General features: G+C 46.6%; 1 protein-coding gene across 5 annotated transcripts in view; it reads right to left on the bottom strand.

Annotated features, from left to right (window-relative positions):
* The window catches only part of XPOT (exportin for tRNA), a 1,180,573-nt gene that overhangs the window by 828,006 nt on the left and 331,790 nt on the right, over positions 1 to 20,777 (bottom strand). For 3 of the 5 annotated variants that reach the window (XM_069629776.1, XM_069629777.1, XM_069629780.1), the window contains one exon: positions 2,662 to 2,697. The exons of the other annotated variants lie outside the window; for them this stretch is intronic. In XM_069629776.1, coding sequence (XP_069485877.1) covers positions 2,662 to 2,697 — 36 coding nt within the window. The remainder of the gene's footprint in view (positions 1 to 2,661; positions 2,698 to 20,777) is intronic. 5 annotated transcript variants of the gene reach the window in all.

Genomic DNA, 20,777 nt, shown 5'->3' on the forward strand with positions numbered 1-20,777 from the left:
GTCTGTATGTGGGCAGTCTACCAGAGGTCAGCACCCAACATAAAATAACATGTGGTGGGTAGAACCAGGAAACAAAGGCAGTGTGGTACATCAGACATAGGAGAAATACAAGACGACATAATTCATTGGTCTTTATTAAAGGAAAATAAATCAAAGTAGCGCTAGGTCTACAATGACGGATCCCCAACTACAAGGAAAATAAACTAGTGCTCGTCAGGATGTCTCACATAAACTCCGTCCTCTGTCCAAAAGTCTATTCTACCCTATGCTTGCTCTATCACAAAAACGAAACAATATAACGTGGCCCAAGTCAATAAACAATCACTGTACGTTAGCTTTGGGTGGCTGGTTTCTGACCCTCCCCAATTTCTGTCTTAAGTTCTCAGTGTCTCTCAGGCACCAGCCTGTTCAGGGTTTTCAAAGATGGGTTCTTTTAATTCCTGGAAAAGGTTATTCGGAATCCCTGTACAAAGTATCTTATAGATTCAAACAGATCTTCTCCACCTCGGAGTAGTTGCTCTAGATTCCGTTGTCCTCGACAAACACAATAAGTCTCTGGGTTATCGTTGGCAAAACTACTGCTATTCTTGTAGTTCTTAGCTTGATTGGAGCCATCTGACCATTCAGGCAGTCTGTTTCCGGTTTCGTGTTCGGCCACTTGTGTGCTTGTTGGTCTCCCAGTGATTCGTATTCACCCCTTCGTGGTATACTCTCCACTTTCACCCCCTTGGGGATCTCAGTTCCATTTACCCCTCTCTAAGGATATTAGCAGTTTGAGCCCTTTGTGGCTTTCTTAGTTCGGTTTACCCCTCTCTTGGGTTATTCTCAGTTTCAGCCCTTTGAGGCTTTCTTCCTTGCCTCTCCACCATCCACCCGCTTCTCCTGTCCAGCCGCGTACCTGTGTTCCGGCAGTGGTGCGATCTCTTCAGACATTGCATAACTGCAGTCCCAGGGTCTTCACGGTCGCCCTTCCTTCTTGGTTCCTCCTGTCGCCTGGAGAAATGACTGCGATGTCTGGGTTGTTCGGCGCAAGCACTTGGCTTCGGTGGCAACTGGTTTCCTGTTTCAGTAGGCAGCTATCAGCTCTCTTCCTGCTTCTTGGACTCGGCAGCATTCCTCAGGCTCTCTGCCCACTACATGTCCAATATGGTCCTGCCTCCACGCTCCGGCAAGGGAGGCAGCGCTTCCGCGGTCCAGCACAGACTGCTGGCCTTTTCCAGCTAGCTTACTCATCCCCCCTCTTTCACTAGTGCTGAGTCTTTTCAAGTTCACCCTTGAGGGAGAAAAGAGATTCCATTGGTCCTCAGCTGCAGTTGGGTGTGTCAACAACAGAGTCAGAAAACAGGCCAAACCTATTAAAATGGCCGTGCACCTCAGAAACTTGCTCAAATGGCATATATCCTATGAATGCTTGAATGACAGTAACAGGGAGGTAGATGGTCATCTCTACTTGGGGATGCCCTGGCCCCTAAAGAAGTGGATAATGGGAGAGAGGGGCACCACAGTGAGCTTCCGCTTGCCCTGTTCCCTATGGAGTGTTGTGTAACGGAACCACCTCTCTAGTCTGAAAGGGGGTAACTATGCTTTGGGGAGAAGGGACAAATTCCCTGGATTTGTCACAACAGGTAAGCCCCCTAAGAGCCTGCACAATAATGTACAGTGTCCTAAAGATACACCCCAAAGCTAGTTTATGTGGAAGGCCCCAAACCAGATGGTCTGTACCAAACAAATATGGTTATGGTATGGTATGAAAAGGGAAACACAATTTTACCAGCAGGAAAAATGTGTTAAAAATCCATAAGGCCTATAATAGTTATTCACAATCATCAAGACCTTGTAGGGCATAATACTAAAATGAATGCATTTGCACACCTGATAATACACGAACGCCATAGGTGATTGGAAACATAGGGTTGGAACATCCCTTCTAACACTCTCAATGACGCACCAGGGAATGACATATGCAAAGAATAGAGGCAGATGCTACATCCATCTGAAAGAAAACATGTCTGCTCAGACTTTACATGACTAATGGTAACATTTCAAGCAGTTGCATACTATTGATGCAGTGCTATCAAATGAACGGTTGCAACAATATCACTAATGTAGAACACAATAGCTTGAATAGAGAAATGCTTACCATGTTACCCTCGCCCTCTGCTGCATGCATTGGCTACCAGTCAATTTGCATAGCAAGGAATACCATTTACAGTCTACAAAACCTAGAACCGTACTAGGCATTTACATTCATGGTCCTGTGACCCTCAAAGCAGCTCTAACAGGTCCATCCATGGTCAATATATATCAGGCTGTGCAGGCTTTCCCAAGAGATACAGACTTGGGACTCACTGCGTTTGGTTGGCAGGACTCAAGACCATAGTTACCAACGTCCTTGCCCACTTGTTTATTTTACAGCAAATACAAATGAAGCTGTTGAGATAGTCCGACGAAATCAAATGAACATATATTTGTCATATTTTTACAAAAGGATTTTTAATAAAATGGTTAATGAGACACAGAGAGGAAGCAAGAGGAGACAGTTGAGTTCATAGAGTTCAGTGACAAGCAAAGGAACATTCCTAAGAACTGTTCATTTGTTTCAGTGAAGGTACACAAGGCTTCATCAAGGATAGCAATGCGTGGTTGGCTTTCATGTATTACCTGGAGTGGGATGGGGTTTGCTTCGGGGAAGATGCCCTGGAATGAAGCAGAGCAGTGATTAGTCTAGACCTAGGAGCAGGAGGCACTTCAGTAAACTAGTCGCTGGTACAGTACAGAGGAAGGATAGGGCATGATTCCTTAGATCATAAGGCCCAGCACAGAGAGAAGTCTATCAGCCAAAGAGAAGTACCACACTCTTCAAAAGATTAACACATAGTATAGCTGCTCGTGCTTAGAGGTCAGTCTGCAGAGGCGGTACGTAGCAGAAAGAAAAGCATAACAATGCGAATTCATAAGAGCACAAGTTGGTTATTGTGAACATGAGGTAATCACATTAGGGAGTTTTGACATAGTGACCATCAATGAGAGTATATACACTTACATCGGTCTGAAAGTCATTGGGGTACAACACCGAGCTATATACATCTCATGATTCATTATTGATGGCAGTCAAGTGCTTGTAACTGAAATAATGGACAGAGCAAACGGCATGGAGTAGACCGAGGACAATTATAAGCCATTAGGACAAAGGAGCCAATCAGGGAGTGCAGAACACAGGCTTTATCTACTAGTAGACACATCGGAATTCTGTGCTTCCCAACTACACCATCACTGAGGCAGAAAACCTCTGACAAAATCTGCTGCTGTGCCATGCCTCCCCACCCCCCAATCACAGCCCACTCCATAAACCCTCCACCCTCAATCCCTCCTGCTTTTAAAACACTTTTTTTTAAAATGTGCACTCACCTTTTTCACCTTTCCCTTACCGGGTCAGCATATCTTCTGACCCATGTCGGACAACAAGGAAATGAAAAGGGGCTTTTAAGCTGCTTTTTCTAAAATGTGAGCGAGTGTTATTTCAGAACACAAATGTTTTGCCATTTTGCTTTCGGACAAGTCTCACGGGTGCTAATGGCAGTATTGCCTTTTATTGGATGCTGTACTGGACAATACTGGCCCGCCACACGAGTTAAAGGATCACTTCTGCTGGTTCTATTTACTGGGGCATTCGACCGTTAGCACACACAAAAAAACACCCTGGATGGCATTTACCAACGTCCACATCCATCATGTAAAAAGGGTGTTGATGCTCTTGCGCAGCGCTCCTCGTTACACTAGTTGTCAACCATTGCACAGTCCAACAGTTCCTGCACACAGTCCCGGTGCTCTTGCTATCCCTGTAGGAGCGTCCTCACAATGTTACGTATAGACCCGGTGTTAAAGATAGAGGCCAATTCCCTAGGTTGTGGTCAAGAAGGCACGGTAGGGCCAGACTGCTGGATGTGAAAACTGATACTTCATTAAGTCAAACCTCAAACCATTGACGTTTCAGAGATGACGGCTAACTGCTGAATCTCTGCTATGGTGAGTGCAACTGTGCCGTACGTCACTGGTACATTTTGGGTATCAGAGTTGCAGTATGTGCCCAGGGATTGCAGTTTGGTAAACTGTGGACTCATTGAAGTGCAAATGAACCTTTCCAAGTTCTTGGATGTTGTTTGCTTTTTTCTTTTTAACGACATTGGGTGCATGCACAAATAAAATGAGATTAGGTTAGAATGATTATAAACGTGTATAAAGTACAGCCTTTCCCCTTGAAGGGAACATTGGTGCCAAGAGGAGCCAAAAAACTAGCAGTAAGGTTCTCACCCTAAACTGCAGCCTTAAGACCTGCAACTCAACTGTACCCGCAAGGACAGGTGAAGGGAGCACTGGCTTCTTGGTTTTCTCTCCTTGCTGAGAAGTCGCCTGCAGACATAGGCAGAGCTTCTCCATAAGACCGGTCTGGATACGATGCAGCAGCGTATTTATTCAAGCTTCTAAGCATTTGGGACAGTCTGGCATACAGGTCTTTCCAACTTCTGTGCTACAACGTTAAATGGCAAAATGACCTATCCAGTTAAAAGGTTTGTAGCCCCTGAGCTTGTATCGGGGCTACAACCAAAAGACTTGGGGCTTTAGTCCCCCCTCCCCCCATGGCCCGCTAGCAACGCCCCAGATTATAATTCCGGTAAAATCATTTCCTGATGACCTCCAGACTCCCAAAGCTCTCGCCCCAGCCCGGAGAAGAGGCCAATTCAGATTTTCCACACTAGCGTTCAGGAAAGTCATAATTCTATTAAAGACACTGAGGCGAAGTATTATCCTTTCTCTTTCTTTACTGAAAGCTTGAGCAGCCTTTATACAAATAAACAGAAATGATATACAATGAAGAACTACGGCTTGCTGGCCAAAGTAGTTTCTGAACTTGAAACTCTATGCTCTAGGGCATGTCACATGTTGGAGCTTCGGTACCTGAGGCGGAGAGGCAGAAAGACAACTCTGAAGACGCGACCGAACAAAGCTGTTGAAGCAGCGTTAAAAAGCTCGAGCAAAACACGGCTGCGTATTCGTGTAAATTGGTCCTACGAGCGAGGCTGACACCTCTTACTATCGAACAAATGAAAAGAGAAGTTTATAACTAACGCAGATGTTTCTCTTGTAAGGCTAATTTCCCAAACCTAGTGAGTCCCCCAGCAGCTTTGCTGGATTTTTGGTTTTTTTTTTTCTCCTGCTAAGAGTGAGACTCTTTTACTCCCACTCTTAAGCATGATTTGAGGTGTGTCTGACTTATTATGTGCTTATGGGCTATGGGGTTCCTTTTTACTCCATAGGGTATCATCTGTTTTCCTGTATGTGTGGTACACGGCACCCTCAGTGCAGTACCACAGGGGTGTCACAGTGACCCCCAAACACAGACTCCATACCCTGGGACTGACTACTGTCTCCCAGGGCATGTAAAGTCGCCATTGGCTTTACTAGTCCAAAATTGTGAACAGAACCAGCACAAACCATCATATTGTGGAAGTACTGGTAAGGGGTAATTCGATTGCCCCTGGGTCTGTTTCAAGGGGGCACTGTCCAGTCCCCACTTGTTGAGTTTCTGGCTGGTGGCAGTGGTTACCACGCAAAATATTCCACCGAAATATTCTCTATGGGAATTTCCCATTCATTTTAAACGCACCACTTTTTGGTGCAATTTTAAAGATACCGCCGGTTTATTTATTTAATATTAAATCACCGGTTGGGTCTTTTTGCCAGAACTCGATTCTAAAATGGCGTTTGTGTCTGTCTCTGTAACTCTGACCATGGTCGAGCCCTTTGTTCCACTATTTTGGCAGGATTCTCCACAAAAGCCCTCTAAGTGGTGCCACTCTGTCTGGGTTCCATAGGAGAGGATGAGGGGGGGGGAAATAGTCACCCTGGACTGCGTTGCCTTAGCAACCCAAGTCGCACTCTACTCCAATTGGCCCAGTGGTGAGCCGCCCGGCTCACCACTTAGCATGTCACCACTTAGCATGTGTGATTGACAGCTAGGCTGATGAATGGGGGTTTTTCTGCATAAAAGCAGGGCCTTTGGGACTGGAACTTAAGAAGTCGCCACAGGACCTAAGAATCCAAAGAGGGACGAAGCTGAGCCATCTGCAACGACGACACCACCGGTGAAACCCTGCTGCAGCTACCTCACCACTTTCCCGACGACAAGAGAAGATCTTCTGCTGGACGAGTCTTCTTCCTCTGAGCTGGTGGGACCAACCAGTTCACCCTTTTTCGCCTTCCAAAGACGGCCCTTGGTCGAATCGCCCGTGCCAAGCACCCCGGCGGCCGGATAGCCAAGCTCGCCACAACCGTGAATAAAAGGACCACACCTTTTAATCGGGAACTCCGCGGCTGGTTTCATCCCTGTGCAGTGCAACGACTCCACGTTTCCTCCTCGACGAGATCTTCTCTTCCCCTGGTCGGAACCACGAACCTCAACCACTGCCAGGAACAACTGCCCCCGCTGGAACTTCCTTTCTCTTATGGTACTGTGTCCTGCCTGGCCTCCCCTTTCTGCAGATTGCTAAAGGTGACCCTTAAATCCTTGGCTTCTAAACTGGGTTGGCTCCAGGCCTTCTAACTAGATCTTTTGACTCACCCCAACCTCTTTTGAACACTCTGCAAAGACTTTCAGTGCACTTTAAACAGTGTGATCCTGGGCACATTTTGCTTTGCTCCATTTAAAGTGGGCCTGGCTTATGAACTTTGGCTCTACAGTATAACCTGCCTTTATCCCCTTGCTCTGAGTTGGGAACGGTTTCATTTTATGCTCTGCCTTTTCTCTCCCTTTTTAACCTAAACTATTGGAGTGCCATCTAGGTCAAGCACTCACTTCAGTCTTAACAAATAGTTGTGCTTTAACCCGGACTTGTCTGATAGTTATCAAGGGAGGTGCGTATACTTACTTGACTGTGTTTTAGATTACTTTTCATTGAGAGTGCTAGTGTATTACCTAAAGTATGTTTCAAACAAATAACCATATACTTTTTATACAAAACTCTGGTCAGTGTTTGTTTGCTCTACTGTGTTTTGACCCTATTGTGTATACTCTGCATACTGCCCTACTCTTCTTGAGAGAAGTCTGACTGCTCAGCCACAGCTACCAGGTAAATCTGGGTGGTGCAGACTGCTACCAATTGGATTTACCGCTGCTCCTGTAGTCTTAATCTTTTTGCAGTGTTCCCCAAGGGAACTGCACAGGATTCTGCCTAACACCCCTTGTGGACACAAGGGTACAGTCCAGTGAAAGGACCCTTGGCTATTCCCATGCGCAGAATTAATAAATCAACCAGTGCATGCATGGTTTTTGCTACTCTCTTTCAAGAATCCAATCGAAACGAGGTCGAAGGAGTCACAATCGTTTGCTAAAGACTTGCTTTGTAGAATACAACATAAATTAGGATTTGAATGGTACAAGTCTGGTAATTTTAATTGTGTAATGGGATCATGTTGGTTCACGTTGTTTCCCCTGAAGAAGTTCTCATAGTTAGAGCAAAATACTGCTTCCATAAGGACGAAACATGTTGGGTATGGAGCACTGTGATCTATTAACGGTGTTATAAGAACAAAGTTATTTATTATGAGATACCTTTCAGAAGAAAGGTGTAAGATATTGTATCCTAATATAAGGTTCTAAAGGTTCTTAGTTTAAGAAAGAGGGTTCCTTTATAGAAAAAACTGTAAATAAAACCAACACAGTGTTTACACTACATTTTTGTGGGATATCATTGTTTACATTTTACATTCTACAATCGACCACTGTGGGTGTATCAACCACTTTAAATTATTGACTCAAGATACTGTCAAAAATATGTATTTTCGTATGTTTGTCTACATTATATTATGAATGTTTTTAACACCAGGTCGTAAAGAATTGTGTTTTAGAGATATATATATACATATACATATACATATACATATGTTTACTTGTGTAATAAATTGTTTATTGAGATATATATAAAATAAAAATATTTTTATGATTACATTTGTGTGTTACCCAGTACCTATTTGGTCCATGGTCTGGATGATCTCTTTATGAAAGAGAAAGGAGGGATTAATTTTGAGAGAGCAGGTTTTAAGGAGAAGTGGCACATAGGTTCCTAGGTTTTGAGTTTTTTGTTCGCTGAAAGGGCAGAACCTCTGTCTTTAAATTAGCCCATAGTCTCTTATTTGCTGTTGTACATGTTACAGTCCACCAATCATGACCTTTGTGTCATCACTTCTAGGATCCTGCTTACAACATCCTCTTTCTTCTGTTGCCTCGCCGCAGCTCCTTGCTGAGTGCAATCGCCTCAACTGCTGAAACAACAACTGGAACTTATAACAAACGTTGTCCTCAGAACTTGTAAATCTGCTACTAATGCATGGCCTCAGCCCTGGTGGCACTCAGGAGCCCCTCTTCTTAGTATCCACCCCTGCATGAGAGAAACGAGGGAAAGAAAAAATGCAACCATCTTTCAGAGTAGTTGTGCGTGGTGTGAGAAACCAAAGGGTGTCTTAACCGCTAGTCCTAGGTGACTTGTCACCCAGGTGGCTAGGACACAGCCATCACTTTTGGATTCAGTTCATGGCGGTGGACCAGTGCGGGAGGATCACATGGGTGAGGGGTCTTCAGGGAGAGGGGGTGGGGCAGCCGATGGTGAGAAGCGATATCCCCCCTTTTTGTACACCTAGCCCATCCTATTTTTTAGGATTCTCTGATGTCCCAACTCCCCCCAGCCTCCTTTCTACACAAACACTGGGCCGAGGAAGAGGGTGACTAAGTAACAAGACTAACGCTTCTACATCGTACTGGACATGTTCCACTAATCGGGTCAGGCACTTAACTTTAAGTGCATACATCTGGGTCCAATTAGCTCTCCTCACACAGATAAAAGGCAGAACATAGAGACACCCTCTGAGCAAGGTGGAACACGATTCAAAGCAGAATATCTGGGGCAAAGGCTAACCTACTGGAGCAGAGCGATGGACCAAGGGACGAAAGTAGCGGAATGAGATCCCCAGAAGTTCCCTACAGGAGGTTGTGGCCTCCAAAGGCCGCGAAAGACACGTGGAGAAGGCTGAATCCCAAAGCAGAAGCTGCATTGTGTTTCAAGAATGCCAGCGACCCTCCCGGGTGAACAGCAGAGTTGGGGAGGCGAGGCCAAGCCTGTGGTACTAACCTTGACTCGTGAATTGAATAACTGTAAAGACAAGAAGTAAGGCACACAGCTGGTGAGTTGGCAAGCGACCTGAGAGACGGGTGTGTGTTAAATAAAGATTGAAGATTTTATATCACAAGTAAAGGCTGCAGTCGTGTGGATGAGACACAAAGAAAGGCAGACCTGTGATTTTATTTATTACATTTATATAGCGCACCCAACCCTTGGGCATCTGGGGGCACGTACTTAAGAATATGGTTTCTGACAGTTACATTATAGTCTTGTGCATAAGGAAATAGGTTGCATCCAGTTACTTTCAAGCTTAGTCAAATGCAGAGTACGAATACATAGGATATTGTTACATTCAAGAGTATATTCATCTTGGTCCCACAGCAAAAAAGAGTTACGTAAAATGGCCATAGCGTAGTAAATGGTTTTGGGACCCATAGGGTTGCCTGGTCTGAAGGGCTAGAGAGGATTGGTAGTGGGCTAGCAGTCCGTTTTTGAGGTCTTGGTTAAAAAGCCAGGTTTTGATTTTTTTGCGGAATTACCAGGGTGACGGGTCAGTCCTGAGCTCTGGGGGCAAGGCATTCCAATAGTTGGCAGCGATAACTGGGATGCTGGCGCCTCCTGCCTTTTGTATCTCTGGATGGTCAGCTTGTCAATTAATTTTGAAGTAAAGGTAGCAGAGAAACCAGCGATACAGAGTAACAGAGTGGTCCGGCGAAAGGAAGTAGCCCACTCGAAAGTCTCTGTGAAAGGTGAATTGCTTTAGCGATAAAATTAATGAACTGTAAAAGAGAAGTAATCAAAATTAACCCTGAGAGGAAAAAAGCTGAACGTTGAACTTTGAGTTCAAGTGGTCCTGCAGAGGTCTGTAGAGAAAGCCACGCACATTTGAAAGTCTTCTACATCCGGAAACGGTCTGAGCCCGACCCGAAGTGTAATAAGTTTGGGGAAGGGAGCCCCTGCAAGTATTGTTGAACTTTTGTTTTGAATAGGTCTGAGCCCCACAGAGGGAGACCGGCATGAACCTTTTGCTGGACATTGTTCGGAAGACTGAAAAACGAACATGTAAGGCCAGGCTGGCCTCGATCCACAGCTTGAACTGTTTTTGGGATAAAAAGCAGAGCCAGAGTGCGTCATCCATCCTACGAGGACCGCCTTACTCCATGCTGTCTAACGTGGGGAGGAGAGCTGATTCAGCCACATTTATTCTTTATATTTGAACACAGATTTTTCTTTACATACATAGCCCCTTTATACACTTTTTCTACACGAGATAGGGCAAGCATTAGGTTTTGTTAGCATGGGCCAATTTTATTTGACTGACTCAACTAGGACTGTTTTATTTATTATTTGATGGTCGAGACTACTCCCATCCTAGTTATAGGGCAAAATAGGAGTTTTTCCAAACCCAGACACTTTTATTGAAGGTTTTACAAATTGTACCTTTTCTGTCACCGTCATACTTGTGATACCATGCCACCCCTACAATGAGCAATCACGGCACTGCTCATTCTCTTGGCCCCCTCTCCTGCGCTTGCAATGCTCTGCTGTTCACTCTGCTGCGCCCTATGCTATGCTGAAACTGAGCATTTGAACAGGTGGGAAAATACTTTGTCTCTCTGTCTTTAATAGAATGACTTCCTGAACGTTAGTATGGAAAATATTAATTCTATGTCAAGACCGAGAGGCTTGTATAATGCTTGTTCAAAGATAACTCACCACCAACGAAGCCACTTGCTCAACGGGTTTAAAATAACATTTCTTAAAAGTAGACTTGTTCAACCAGTCTGCAGCCTTTAGGATGTCCTGTAGACTAGCTCTGCTGACGAAAGCCTTGGATGCCATGGCCTCTCGCGCAAAGTGAGCACCAAAAAGAGATATCTATTCCTGCCTACTGCATCACCGATTTAACCCATCTAGTCAAGGTGGCAGTAGATACTGCTTTGTATTGCTTCCGCGATGAAAAGGCTGCTTTCCCCTGCTGGCCTAACAAGCCCAGTCTGCCTCTTGTACTCCTTCAGGCATCTGACTTGGCAGAGTTTAGACTGTTCCGGAAAAGTAGTTGTTCTAATGGTTTTTATCCTTCGCCTAATGTGGAAGGGGACGGTCTCTGGACAAATAGACTTCATTGTCCAAATACAGATCTCCTACGTCCGAAACTCTCTTTCAGGCTACGAAGCATAACATCATTGCTAATTTAGCTGGGATTGCCTTCCAGGACAGGCCGAAGGACCTCGTTTACATCCCACATATTAGAGTACTTCGGGGTTGGTGGTCGGAGACCCTTTACTACCTTAAGTAGCCATACCACCAGGGCATGTTCTCCAACTGGGACGTTGTCGATCTGACCATGCCTCGCAGAGATGGTAGACCTGGCCATGTTCAAAGTCCGATAGGCTTGGCCTTGTGAGGCGAGATTAGCTAGAAAGGTGACCATGTGAACTACATCTGCTGAAGTGGGATGCACGTTCCTAGCCACACACCAGCTGTAAGCCTTGGCTGTCTTGGGAGCACAGGATTCTCTGATGAGTCACTCAGCCTCTCCAGATAGTTCTTGCTTTTGCCAGGTACCCCTGAAATCACCCAAGCTATCAGGCGCAGGGATCCTAGCTTGACTAACAGGTGTTGCAGCCCTGCCGGATCTATACGAATTCCTGCAAGGTCTAGTAGCGAAAGCAGGGTGTCGCAGGAGAGATCCAGCAGGTCTCTCGACCCTCAGCCGAAAAGGACCCTTCCGTTCCATGCTTCCATGTGCTTGAGCCAAAAGTTGAGTTCCATCTTGGCTTCTGCCGACATGGGGACCAGCCTCTCATAAAACCATCCCTGTCCGAGAAAATGAATCTTGAGCTGTTGAAGGGCACGATAATCAAGGGGCTCCGGAAAAAAAGAAAAATCGCCTGAATAGGTGAGGCGAAGCACCCCACAATCCTCGCCAGTTGCCTGAAATTCGGTCCCTCATTAGGGCAGATGCGATTTCCCTCTTCAGGTCATTGACATTCGGGAGGGATAGGCTTAGGCCCCCCAGCTAGGTAATCTATAACACATCCTAGAAATTCAATTTTCTGTTGTGGGTTGATCTCGGATTTGTCCCAGTTGATGAGAAAGCACAGATTCCAGAAGGATTCCAGTAGGACCGATGTGAGGACTGCCTGCTCCCGTAGATTCCCTGGGTCTTGCGCCATGGGCATAGGTCAATGAGGTACATTATCATGCACACCACTAGTTTGCGTAACCTCGCCACAACCGGCCTGAGGATAAACTGAAGGGAAGGTAGGTAAATTCCCACCTCACACCAGAGGAATTGCAGGAACAGTCTGTGTGACTCGTGGATGGGGACTGCTAGACAGGCATCCCTCAGGTCTATGCGGGCAAGCCAGTCTCCCTTCTCAAGGATGCCTCTGAGGAGGTGGATGCCCTCCATCTTGAAATGTCGGTACTCTAAGTGTTCAACTCTCTGAGGTTGATTACCAGCCGGACTTTGCTTCCTTTTCACCAGAAAGACATTGCTCAGAAAGCCTAACTCTCCCTGGACCGCTGGTCCGATCGGCTTTTTTCTTAGAAGCTCTGTTAGCTCCTTGTCTAAGAGGACCTGATCTGCACCCGACATAACGCTGGGGCAGGGCGGCTGTTCTGGCAATGGTACCTGCCAAACGTCGAGACAGAACCTTTGCACCATGCCCAAGACCCACAAATCTGCTATAAGCCCTCCCCAAGTCTGAAAGTGCGCTGCCAAGCTGCCCCAAACGAGGGGAACCATGCTGCCTGCCGCTGCACTGGACACTTGCGTCTGCAGTCTCACCTGCCATAGCATCTATTGTCTTGTTGTTGCTGCTATGCCAACCTCAGCCTCTGCCCTGTTGGCGAGAGGGGAAGAATGGGTTGGGCCGGTTGTCGTCCTGGCACCAGTGTGAGCTCCAGTAAGGCCTTTGGCTCACTCTGTGGCTGGCAGAGCAGCCTCTTCCTCTGCCAGCCCTGGTGAAAACCCAAGGGGCGAATACTCTCTTGAGTGACGACTGAACTTTTTCCAGGGTGGCAAAGGTACTGACGAACGCGACATATCCTTCACAAAATGAACGTCGAAGAGAAGCCCTTTGTCTGCTGGACCAGTCTGACGATAAAAGATCGCTCAGCTTGGGGTCGATCTCAACTAAGATCGATCGTCGGTGCTCTGTGGCAATAGCGTAATTCACTTTGCCCAACAAACATATTGCTTGTTGCGCCCAACCTGTCAGGATGTTCGAGTCGATAGCCTCTCCTCCTTTTGTTTCCTCTGCCATCTGCAGTCTTTTGGCAAGAGGGCCACCGTATCCAAGATCTTGTCCTGGCAAACCATACACTAACCATCTATGCCCTTCTTAATGTCTTTGGCATGTTGCATCATAAAGGTTAAGATCCGAGGATCTACCTCAGGTGTTTCCGCCACTTTATCTGGCCTCCTTGAGAGGCCTATGTATAAGTAGGTAGCCACTTTCTAAGGTGATTCCATTCTGCAGACCTCGGGTGTAGAATATCATCCGGGTCAAATGCATCATCTGGAAGGCTCTCCCAGTGTTTGTTTACAGCCCTCTTATGCGTTTTAGGAGGCCCCTCGGCTTGCGAGAGCTCTAAGCTAATAGACGTGGGAGATCTCCTGACCGCCGACCTGAGTAGCTCGTACCGTCTGTGCCCTCTGGATTCTTCCTCGGGCCTAGAGGGTTTACCACCTTGCCACCTCCGTCGCTCTCTATCTTTAGTGTGCATTGTCCTTGGGGTCTTCTTGCGTGACAGATTGAAATTGTGTCCGCTTGTGGTCATCCTGCCACCCCCACTTGCGCGGCTTGGGTTTAACAGCCCTGGGGTCCTGTGAAAAAGCCACCCAATCCTGTAGGAAGTCGAGTTTGCTGGCAATGGGCCCTAGAACCTGCCTATGCTGCTTGCTCTACGAGTTGTGAGACTGTGGGGTCGTCCAGGAGACCGGAAGGCCCCTCCCCGCCAGATTAACTCCCAGAGGATTCTCCTCGTCACCAGGTCATTGAGTGGATGCACACTGGCGGCTGATCTGTGGTGGTTAACAGGTTGTGCTTGGGGCCTGTCCCTATGAGTAGTTTGCCTGGGCTTTCACCCATTTGACAGAGCTGACAGCTCAATGAATTGTGCCTGTGTGTGTGTATATATATATTATATATATAGGGTACATTACTCATCGTAATCATATTTCTGATGCTTCTATCTGCATAGGCCGACATCTAGTGGAAGTCGCATTGTATTACAGGATTTGTTTCCAAAACTCAAAAAGGGACATCGACTAGGCATGTCAGTAATACTATCCCTGGAGTGACATTTATTGTACTCGTGGTCCTTCACACGTCAAGGTCCCTCAGATTGTTTCTGACAGGAGGTTGCATGGAAAAACTCAAGAATATGTTTCTGATGGACAAATTGACTGCCCTGGTGAACGACTCTTGTTTGTTTATTGCAGACTGGTATGGGGTCCAGCAGACATGGGGATGGGATGTCCATTAGTGTTGGGACGGCACCCCCGGATGGCCGGGGCGCGATCATCTCTGAACAGGTATACACCCAGTGGGGGGTTCCCACGACCCGGGGCGACATCGGCCTCAAGCCAGCTATAATGCGGGTCACTTGTCGCGTCGCTTCAAAGACAGAGGGTACGGGATGAAAGTCTGGTTACCTTGCAGTTGTTCTGTTTGAATTGGATTTTGGGGGGTGGGGGGGCGGGATAGGGGGGGATCCGGGGTTCATGCATTTCTTGTTTCTTTGTGTTTTTGTCTTTAAAAATGCCAATAAAACCAAAGTTTCAAAAAAATAAAGCAAAAAATAGCGATAAAGAAACATCTATGCACCTTCGACTCCAGGAGGGGAGTAAGGGTGGGCAGATCTGAATCTAAGCAGATACAAGCATCAGAAATACAATTACGGCGAGTTATTTATCCCTTCTGAGGCTTGTGGATCTGCTTAGATCACATGCTCTGCATAGATTAGCGAGCAGTATCTGGAGAAGGAGGTGGGTTGTGAGATGGTACAGCAGCAAATAGATGTTTTAGCACCGCTTGTCCCACCTGTGAATCTGCTTTAGAATGTGTGTCAATGCAGTAGTGCCGAGTAAAGGTGTGTACGGAACTCCAAGTAGCCACTTTGCAAATAGCGTCTAGGGGGACATTTGTAATAAATGCTAAAGTAGCTCCTGTATCTCTGGTAGAGTGGCCTCTTGGTGTGAAAGACAGGATTTTCTTTGATAATGAGTTGTATACACAAGAGTGTCTGCCAGAGCATTGAGTTCCCCTGGAACGTGTTGCAACATTAGGAACATGTTCCGCTTGAGTGCCTACCTGCTTGTTCATGTAAAACATGGAAGTGGTGCGGTCTGAGGATTTACACTGTTTTGCCTGTTAGATGCAGCTGGAAAGCTTGTAGGGCTTTGAGTGCCCCTAGTAGCTCCAAAAGGTTGATGTGGTTCTGGGCTGTGATCTGTGTCCACAGGCCATGCGCTGTGTGGTGAAGGTGACTGGCTCCTCATCCGGAGAGTGAGGCGTCTGTTCTAAGTATCGCTTGGACTGGAGGATTGTGAAAGGGTTTTCCCTTCAAAAGATTTTTCTTTGACCACCAGCGAAGTGCTTGTACTAGGGTTAGCAAAACAACCACTAGATCGCCCCACTGACCGATTGCCATTGTTTCACTAACCACTCATGCATTGGGTGAATGCACAGACGCACGTGTGGAACCAAGTGTATGCATGAGGCCATCATCCCGAGCAAGCGCATTGCTTTGCGTACAGTTATTTGGCAACCGACTTTGTAATGAGGTACTTGCAACAGCATGTTTAGTTCCCTCTCGTTTGACGCGAAAGCCAGCTCCTCCTTTGTCTTTAAGATGGCTCCCAGAAATAATTTTATTTGGATGGGAACAAGACTTTACTTTCTCGTTGATGGAGAATACAAATTGCAAAAGAAGGTTGATAGTTCTTTGGGTGTTATGTCTGCAAATTTGAGGAGACTACCCGGTTATTAGCAAGTCGTCTAAATAAGGGTACACAGGGATTGACTCTGCGGAGGTGTGCTGCCACTACTGCGAGCACCTTCATGAACACTCTTGGGGCTGAGGCGATGCCGAAGGAGAGCACCTTGGACTGCTAGTGTACTCCCGCTATTTGGAATCGCAGATATTTTCTGTGCACTGGAAACATTGAAATATATAAAGTATGCATCTTTCATATCCAATATTGCCATGTTATCCCCCGCTTTAAGAGGGGTATTACCTCTTGGAGCGTGGTTATGCAAAACTTTGGAGGTTTGACATATGTGTTCGCTGGGTGCTGATCTAGTACTGGACGCATTTTTTTGGCACAAGAAAGTACGCTGAATGAATACCATTGTTTACCTGATTTGCTGGGACAATCTCTATGGTGCCTTTTCCAGCAGGGCTTTTACTTCCTCCAGTAGTATGCGCTGCTCATCTGGCGTCATCCTTGTGTATCTTGGCTGGTAGTTGGGTGGTTTTTGCGAAATGTTCTATGTAATACCCACTTGCTACGGTGGACAATACCCACTTGTCTGATGTGATCCCCTCCGTGCATGGGCGAAATGTGAGATGCAACCTCCTACTGGAGTGGCACGGGAGGGAACTTGGAGCAGTATGTCATTGCTTGGGGGAGGGGGTGGAGCCCCTGGCCGGGAGGGTTCTCTCTTTTCCTCTGGATCGTTTATGGCCTCTTTGAAAATTGGAAGAGGAAGACTGTCCCCGTGAGGAGCCCCATGACGAAGACTGGCCGCCTTGATTGAACCCGGAAGAGCGCTGCATGCCCTGTCCCCAAAACCTCCTGGAGTTAGAGGAACCCTGTTGGACGAAGGGTTTGTTGGTTAATTGCCCAAGGGACTTAAGAGTATCATACTCTTCCTTCGCAATTTTGAGGGCAACTTCGACTGCCTTGCCCAAAGAGGGCATTAGGTTCCACCAACATGTTGAGCAGGGTGGCCTGTGTTTCCAATTTAAACCCAGCCTGTCTAAGCCAGGAATGGCGTTTGATAAGTGTGCCCTCTGCAATGATGCAACCCGCATTGTCTGCAGCGTCGAGGTTGTTTTTAAGAATGTAGTTAGATAACTGTTTGCCTTCTGTGATGGTGCTTAGAAGCGGAGACCTTAAGGGTTCTGGAACTGTCTCAACTTGGTGTTCCAACTCGTCCCACTTATGACAGCCATAACTAGCTATGAGGGTGGCGTTATTAGCAATTCTTGCCCGATAGGCCACTGAGGATGCAACCTTTCTACCGAAGGTGTATAGCTTTTTACTTTCCTTATTTGGCGGGCTTCAGTCTATGCCAGAGGAGTGCCTGCCCTTTTTTATAGTAGCTGTAACAACAAGTGAGTCAGGTTTGAGCTGACCCCTAATGTAAAGGGGGGGTCTGTAGGCGCTGGCTTGATTCATTTTTCAATTCAACGATTAACCGTCATTGTGAGGTTTGGCATAAGCAGGGAAGGCTGGATACACCTCTGGATGGACTGTAAAAGGGGAATTAACTGAGTGGCGGACTTCTTATCACCAAGAATGTCCTCCACAAAGTCCTTGTCCACCTGGGTGTCAATATTGAAGTGTTGGGCATCCTTTAGCAGCAGCCCACTATATTGTTGCTGATTATCTATTGGAGAGTCCGCCACAGGCTGATCGTGGTGGTCAAGCGGCTGGATGACCTACATGTCGTCATCATAATACTGGACGTGGCTGTTTTGATCTCCCTGGTCTCAGAGAGCTGGGGTCCTGAGACCCTGAGGGATCGATAACGTACATGTCCTGAGAGGGGTCTTGATAAAGGGAAGCTGGCAAGCACTGGGAAGAAGGGCTGGGCTGTGAGGTGTCAAGATGTGATTTTTGACAGGGGGTTGGTGTTTAGCAGCCCCTGTCTGAGAGTAGTCCCTAAGTGTTCTTCAGGGTGCCTGTCCATGAAATCTACAAAGCAGGCCATCCTCTTCATTATTCTATTGAAATGTTCAGGGGTCCACTGAGTGGGGGTTGAGAAAACTGAGGGGGTAGATGTGTGTTGAGAGGGAGCCTGGTCTTTGTGCTGCAATGCCCCTGAGAGTGTATCTGCAGGGGAGGAGGACCCAGCATCCTGAAAGACAGTGGGCTGGAGTGGCAAAGGTGTTGAGGATTTTGCCAATTTCAGTGGCTTTGTCTTTGGAGGGGTAGCACGAGCATGTTTCTTTATAAATTCTTGCATTTTCGGCATAGGCTTAGGGGACGCTGATGCGCCTTATGCTGCATGCTTATCGGCGTGCCGAAGGAAGACTTTTTATGTGCAGTATCGGAAACAGCTTTCAACGCCAATTTAGGAAGCCTGTCGTGCGGCGAAAGCGTGAGTGATGGCCCAGAGGACAGGGAAGGTTTAGAGGCTTTCTCCACAGACACCACGTAGGCTTCGACGATTTCCCTGGTGGTCTTCCCTGGCTTGGGCCGCTAGGTGTAGTCTCCGTCACAGAGCTGTGGGCCTGCTTAGTGGAGTCGGGGGCCCGCACATGGGGTTCCGACGAACCTCAGTCACCTTCGCAGTCACTTAGGACACTGGTACTGCCCTCACTGGATTCCCCCACCAGATCAATAGAGGCTTTGGCCTGCATGGTATGGATGGCCCAGCACTTGGTCCGGCGGTCTTTCAGGGAAGAAAAGTCTGCAAGACTTGCACATATTTTCTGGGTGGTCTCTAGGAACAGTACTTGCAGACTGTGTGCGAGTCAGTCAGGCGTCGACAATGAAGCCGTCCGGCAAGGCTCGTTGAGCAGTAGATGGTGCAAATGGCAAAGGGTGGACAGTAAAGGATAGCAAGAGAAAGTCTACGAATACACTTTAGATAATCAAAAGCATGAGACTGAAAGGAACTCTGCAACTTGCGACCGACCACAATGGTCGACCTCGACAAGTGAAGAACCATGGGTACAGTAGACGTCACACTAGGGATAGTATTACTAACACGCCCAATCGACATACTTTTTTTGAGTTTCGAAAACAAATCTTGTAATGCTCCATGACTACCACTAGATGTCGGACTATGCAGAGCATGTGATATAAGCAGATCCACAAACCTCAGAAATATAAATATATCAGGATAATATATCAATGGATAACAAGTATATTTCCTCTCACCCCAAGGTGCTGCTAGCAGTTATTACTTGGGCCGCGCCTGTCCTGTAATGATACAGTGTAGGGCAATCTCATTACACACTCAGAACGGGCCGTATGAACTGAGCACTGTTTTATGAGGAATTGCCTGCAGTGTGCTGCTGTTGCCACCAGCTGAGCGGAACTCTGGTGGAGCTTCTCTGCTCGCGGCTGAGTCAGAGGTGAATCGTAATCGTCCCTGACCGCTGCTGCACCCATTATCAAACGTTTGAGAAGCAATAGGAAAAAAACAAACAAAAGGAGAAACACGTGCCGTCAAGGACTCTATGAGGGGAGCCAAAATGACCAACGCCGGAACTACGGAGGAGGTTCTGGGCACGTTGGCGTTTCTCTTCTCCTAGGGAAACGCGAACGCAGCTATGCGCTGTCAAGCTAGAAGTGTGTCCAACACGCAGACAGTGGCTGATATCAAGAAGGCAAATCGCTATGCGCACTACTGTCTAGATATGAATATCGACTATAAACTAATGTTGAGAGAGAGAAAAAAAATAGTGCGTATCTGCTGCCCGAGCAGCAAAGAAAGCGGATGTTGTAAGGAGGATCCTAGAAGTGATGAGACAGAATTTATGATTGGTGGACTGTAACTTGTGACATGGCCTAGAGCAAAGGGTTCTTCAAGTTCAGAAACTACTTTGGCAAGCAAGCCGTAGTTGTTCCATGTATAGTGTTACTGTTTATTTATGTAAAGGCTGCTTGAGCTTTCAGTAAAGTAGGAGAAAGCATAATACGAGCCTCCGGGTCTTGACCTAGAGTTAGTTGTCATGTGCTATAACCTGTGAAGATCACCAAACAGAATGATGCCCACGCGTTTAAACAGACTCACCCTATAGAAACCAATGCTACCCAAACTGAGTGGACCCTGTCACCCGCACTTCTATTCCTCCCTGTATTAGGCCTTAAAGACTGTAGCCTTGAGCCCACTTAGATTGGGTTCCTTCCCAAAAGCCTGTTCTTTGCTCTGTCATAAGTAGCAATCTGAAATTCTTACACTTACGCGGACGACTTTATCTCCCTCCATGTTGTTACCCCCTTCCCTTTTGCCACAGTGAACACTCTTAAATGGCTCTGGGCTACACGTAGTGCTTCATAAAACCCCATAATTACAGACACAAATCCTCAACTGTAATCAATCAATTCTTTATGTCGACATAAAAGGTCATAAAAGAGAAAGCACATACAATAAAGCCACATCATTAAAAAATATCAATTGGTTCAAATCAAAAAATCAAAACTGTCAGTACTAAATTCATAAAAAGTATGTTCCACAATGTCCCCATCACAATGCAGCACTATAAAATCCCCTTTCCCGCCCTCCCTCTTGCCTACCCATACAATGTTTTTGTTCTTTTTCCTTTCCCTTAAAAAAACAAAGAAAGAAAACTAGCAACGTGCCATGTGCAGATATTATCGCGTATATGATAATACAGCCGATCCATTAC

The sequence above is a fragment of the Ambystoma mexicanum genome, chromosome 12 (assembly GCF_040938575.1).
Source record: "Ambystoma mexicanum isolate Mex_15411 chromosome 12, UKY_AmexF1_1, whole genome shotgun sequence".
Classification (NCBI taxonomy): Eukaryota; Metazoa; Chordata; class Amphibia; order Caudata; family Ambystomatidae; genus Ambystoma; species Ambystoma mexicanum.